The following is a 5,222-nucleotide window of genomic DNA, read 5'->3' as shown; positions in this document are numbered from 1 at the left end:
TAATCACTGTGAGGACGTTAGTGTTGCCTTGGTGGAGGTTTGCGCTCTCTGAGTGCTCTTGTTTTATAACAAAATATTAAAAGCATTTCATTTCTAATTAGAAAACACCTGGGAAAGTATAACATTAGTTAAGAAAAAAATAAATAAATAAATAAATAGATAAATTACTTTAAATTAAGCAAACATTTATCATATTAAATAGCACTGATAATGAATGATTCACCAAAGCTTAATAGATAAGATAATTAATTCTGTTCTGATTCTTCAGAATAATAAAAAAATTAAAAAAATTGCCACTTCTACATTGTGTTTGTTTGCTTGCTTATTTTTTCTTTTTTTTTTTTCTTTTATCAACATCTTGTATAATAGTTGTCTTGAATTTCATAACTTTGCAGCTGGTTTAAGCAAACAGAGAGCTTTGTTTATAAATATCATTAGTCTATGATGTGTCATGCTACAGGCACTTAAACTCCTGAATGGTAGATCCTGCCTACCTTTAAACAACCACCAAGGTGAGATACAGCTCAAAGCTGTACAACTGGTGTGGATTTCTTTTAACTTGTAGTGCTGAATTTAAGTCCTTCCACGTATACAGCTTCAGGACATATGGGCTGCATTAGAAAAAAATGAGCCAAGGGAAAGGGCCTCTATGTGGTTGCTTGATAACATTTTGGATCTGAAGAAGAAAGCTAATGACTAGGTCCTTGTATTTTAGAAGTGATGGAAATTAGAAGTTATAATGTTCATAGCTTTCTTGAAGATGTTAGTAGGATAATTAAAATGAAATGGTTTTAAATGGAAATCAGAACCAGCTCTAAGGTGCTCACTAATGATTAGAAACACAGCAAAGAGGATGTTTAACATTTTAGATTAAAATTTCGTCTTCACAAGAAATATAATACAACATGATTTAAATGCAATTTTTTATGTAATATAGCAGCTATTTCTGAATAGTCCCAAGTCAGCCCTGACTGAGAAAACCAATGACTATCTCTTCTGTTTAGAGGTGACCAGGAGTACATTGGCTAACGAGTCCTTCCCTTTTTCAAAATAGTACAAAGTGATTTAAAAGATAATTTGTTGCTATTTCTAGAAGGTAGAACAAAGGGACCCCATTGTTTGTTGAAAGTATTGCCACTTTTCACTTGTAGTGCTGACTTCCGTGTTGTTGATAGCAAAAGAATGCCATTTATATCCAACAATTCCTGACTGCAGTTGCAAAAATCTGGGAGGGAACTGACAGGTGTCAATGTTAGGAATGCGACACATACAAATCCAAATTCCCAATTTCATATGACATAATAATGCTGTTTAAGAAAGTTAACTGAAAAATAATAATAATAATATTAGCTATAATAAATGTGGACAGAATAATTTTTTGATAATTCAGAATTAAACTTTAAACTTTCCAGAAGGCTCTAGCACTCTTGTACAGACAACAGACATTTCAACTAGAAGTTATTAACACTGTAATGTTTTATCTTCACAGTGTAACTAAATTTAGTACCAACAATGGAGTTAAGATAATGAACTTTCCCATTTGAAAATATTGTCCAAATGCATACTCAAAAGTTATGTATGTTTGCATATTCATTACCATCATCGTTTTTAACATCCATTTTTTCGTACCTGCATGGGGCAGACAGAATTTATTTGTTAAGGAAGATTTTGTACACAGGTAAGCCCTTCCTGTCACCAATCCTCACCTGTTTCCAAACAAGGTGGGCTTGGTACAGTGTTTGATTTGCAGAAGGCCACCAAATAGATCATACCTGTAATTCAAAGGTACTATCCTGTCTCACACTGGGTTATGCAGATTCTATCTGAGGGTTGCATTAACATTATGTGTGTTTGTAGAATGCTTAGTCACTTACATGCTAATTCAGTTGGTCAAGCAACTGAAATTAATGGAAATGCTTTTACTTAACTTATACCAGGGGTTCTCAACCATTTTTTTATCTATGGATCCCTTTGAGTAATATTTTACTATGGTGGACCCCACATAACCATTTGATGTTTAGAAACTAGTTTTATGGAAACTCCTTTCAAAATTCTTATTTTGTTCTTGACACATTCACTAAAATGTTAGAGAACAAAACCTCACTATTTCTAGCAATAAACACCAATACACACATCTAAAGCAAAATTTTTGTAGAGGACCTTAAATACTATTGTGGATCCTAAGTAAACTTTGTTGTGTGGACCCCCAAGAATCTTATATGGACCCTTAGGGGCCATATGGACCCAGGTTGAGAACCACTGATTTATACCTTAAATATTTTAACATCTCTGATTAAAGGTCTGTGCAATCATTTGACCTGAGGCTAAATGACAAATGGTATCAACAACAACAAAAACAACGATTCATTAGAAAATACAATGAGTAAAAAGTTCATAATTTTAACACATTAAAAAAAGGGAAAAAATAGAGATTTGCATTTTGGTAGTGAATGGAGAATTGTGTCGGGATACGGGAGACAAACAACAATGAGATTCAAAGTTCTTGATGTCCAGCTATTAAATTTCAGAGTGCTTCAAGGGATCATGTATTGGTCTTTGACAACCTGGTGAAAGGGATGTGCAAACAAATGCAGTGTGTGCTGCTAGCTTGGTTCTTTCCAACAAACAGTAAAAGGCAGCTATGGTGCCAATACAGGATTACCTCAATTTGTTTGGAACGCTGCCACAACCGTCTTTGCAGCCTGTGCATAACCCAAGACATGATGTTGTTAGATGGAGTTGTCAGAAATAAGCTTCAGGAACAGAACTGTGTGTAACAATGGTTATTATTAAATTTGAAAACAGAAGGAACAAATTTCAATTTTAAAAACAAATAGAAAGTTGTAGAAAAGTAAACATCTTATTGAAAAATGTATGAACGTTATTTTGTTAACATTATTTTTTTAAAATTCATGAGAAAAAAATTTTGCTTTAAAAATGGATGAATTCAAGTTTAATAAGATACATATGAAATGTGTGTGTGTTTGTGTGTGCAGGCCCGCTGAGAAGAATTCTATTAAGATTTCAAAGTTTCTTTTGGGGTCCTTTCTTCCTGAAATGTGAATGCTAGTCTTCCAAAATGTACAAATATTTTCTGTAAACCCAGAGAGTTCTTAGGCCCAGATACAATGTACCCCACTACCCCACTCTCATTATCCTGGTATATAAGACATTACTCCAAATATAGCAAAAACTTGAGTGGGGACAGGGTTGTGAAGGTAGTAAACACTGCTCCTTCCTCCTAACTAAACTATGAAATAGAAGAAAAATGGCAGGATCGTCAAAGATGAAATATAGGTGTGAATGATGACAAGAGATGAGAATGTAATTTTAAAAAAAAAAATTATTTTAGTTTTTAATCTTTCTGCAAATTGCATAAAACAGCATATTAAAATCCAAGGTAGTTGAGAAAACAAACCTGTTCCTGGTAAATATTCATAAGAAAAAACAAACAGACACCAATTCTCTATGGTAGGAGTGACACATGAGTTGTGACAGATCAAACCTAACCCTTTTGTTACCGTATTTCTGTTGAAATGCACTGCTTTCATTTCAACTAATTTTGAAAATAACAAAGAATTTAGTAAAATAACTTTGTCATAAATTAGCATGAAATTTTGATGGAAGGTTTAGATAATTGTAAAACAGGGAGCTTGTTTCATAGAACCAGGAGCAGATTCAAGGGGGTTGGTATCAAAAGGGATTCTAACAGGAGCAATGAAATACCCACATCAGCTTTGAACTCAAAGACCTATGAATCAGTAGCCTAGTTCCTTATTCACTTGGGCATAACACTTCCAAAAATGCAAGTCACTGAGGAAGCCTCTTCATAGTTGTTCAACCTGCTATAAATAGTAATCAAAGCTCTTTCAAATCACATCCTTACCATTTTAAAAGAAGCAAGGGAGGGGCATACTCAATAATGAAGAATTTGATACACTGTGTCTGATTTCCAAAAAAAAAAAAACGATATAAAGGTCACAACTGAAAAAAACTTTGATCATATCGAGCCTGTTACATCAGGGCTAACCCGGGACTCAACAACAACCTCGAGAAGTCAGCCAGTATTTTACAAAAATAGTTTTCTATCTTACAAGAATGCATGACATGATTTTCAGATACAATGTGAAATTATGTTATTACACACAACACATACACACACTAGTTCAGTGGTCCTCAAAAGAACAAGCACCAGCCCCACAAAAACAAAAGAAAAATTCTCCACTCTTTCCCTATTATTACTGAGAAGACAAAGCTTGCATCCATATAGTTTTGCTATTTTCCCCCATGGTACTGGACAAGTTGAATACTCACAACCCCTACACACATCCACACACTCTCATGAAAAATATTGCACTAGCTCACCAGTTAGTCAGTTAGTAATTACTCACTGAAATCATCGTCATTGTTGTTTTAATTTCCACTTTCCCATGCTTGCATGAGCTGGATGGAATTTATTGAGGCAGATTTTCTACAGTCAGATGCCTTTCCTATTTCCAAGTAAGTTAATATTTCTCCATGGCCCAGACATGTTTTTATGGAAGATTGGAAATGGATGACACTGCTTGTAAGACAATGACACTCACTTACAACCATCACGTGATGTCAAGACATGGAGACAATGACACACATATATTGTTGTTGTTGGCACTCTGTCGCTTACGGCGTCGAGGGTTCCAGTTGATCCAATCAACGGAACAGCCTGCTCGTGAGATTAACGTGCAAGTGGCTGAGCACTCCACAGACACGTGTACCCTTAACGTAGTTCTTGGGGATATTCAGCGTGACACAGTGTGACAAGGCTGACCCTTTGAATTACAATCAACTGTGAGATTGTAATTTGACTAAACACTGTATGTATAGTTGTATATACATAATTCCAGCAGTTAAAATACAGAATAATTTCATATTTAATCCAAGAATTAATTTTAATCATTCAGTGATCATCATCATTTAACATCTGTTTTCCATGCTCCATCTCATAGAAATCGAAGCCGAATTAAATTCGATGACTGGCACCCATGCCAACTTCGTCTCCTTCATTGGACACGAAACTCAGCTTGCGAAGACTTATTAGGGCAAGCGAAAGCGAAATCGTGTTGGCACTTGTGCCCAGCGTTGCCTTTCTGGCACTTGTGCCCGTGGCATGTGTAAGGACTTTCGAGCGAGATCGTTGCCAGTACCCCTGGACTGGCTCTTGTGCGGGTGGCACATAAAATACA

The 5,222-nt window shown here is 35.3% G+C and overlaps 1 protein-coding gene across 5 annotated transcripts in view; it reads right to left on the bottom strand.

The window, feature by feature from the left end:
- Window positions 1–5,222, bottom strand: part of LOC106867784 (FHF complex subunit HOOK interacting protein 2A) — a 115,964-nt gene that overhangs the window by 99,061 nt on the left and 11,681 nt on the right. For 3 of the 5 annotated variants that reach the window (XM_052975820.1, XM_052975828.1, XM_052975830.1), the window contains exon 2: window positions 2,663–2,767. The exons of the other annotated variants lie outside the window; for them this stretch is intronic. In XM_052975820.1, the coding sequence (XP_052831780.1) occupies window positions 2,663–2,722 (60 nt within the window). In that variant the 5' untranslated portion in view covers window positions 2,723–2,767. The remainder of the gene's footprint in view (window positions 1–2,662; window positions 2,768–5,222) is intronic. 5 annotated transcript variants of the gene reach the window in all.

The sequence above is a fragment of the Octopus bimaculoides genome, chromosome 2 (assembly GCF_001194135.2).
Source record: "Octopus bimaculoides isolate UCB-OBI-ISO-001 chromosome 2, ASM119413v2, whole genome shotgun sequence".
Taxonomy (NCBI): domain Eukaryota; kingdom Metazoa; phylum Mollusca; class Cephalopoda; order Octopoda; family Octopodidae; genus Octopus; species Octopus bimaculoides.
This window is presented reverse-complemented; position numbering and strand designations above follow the sequence as displayed.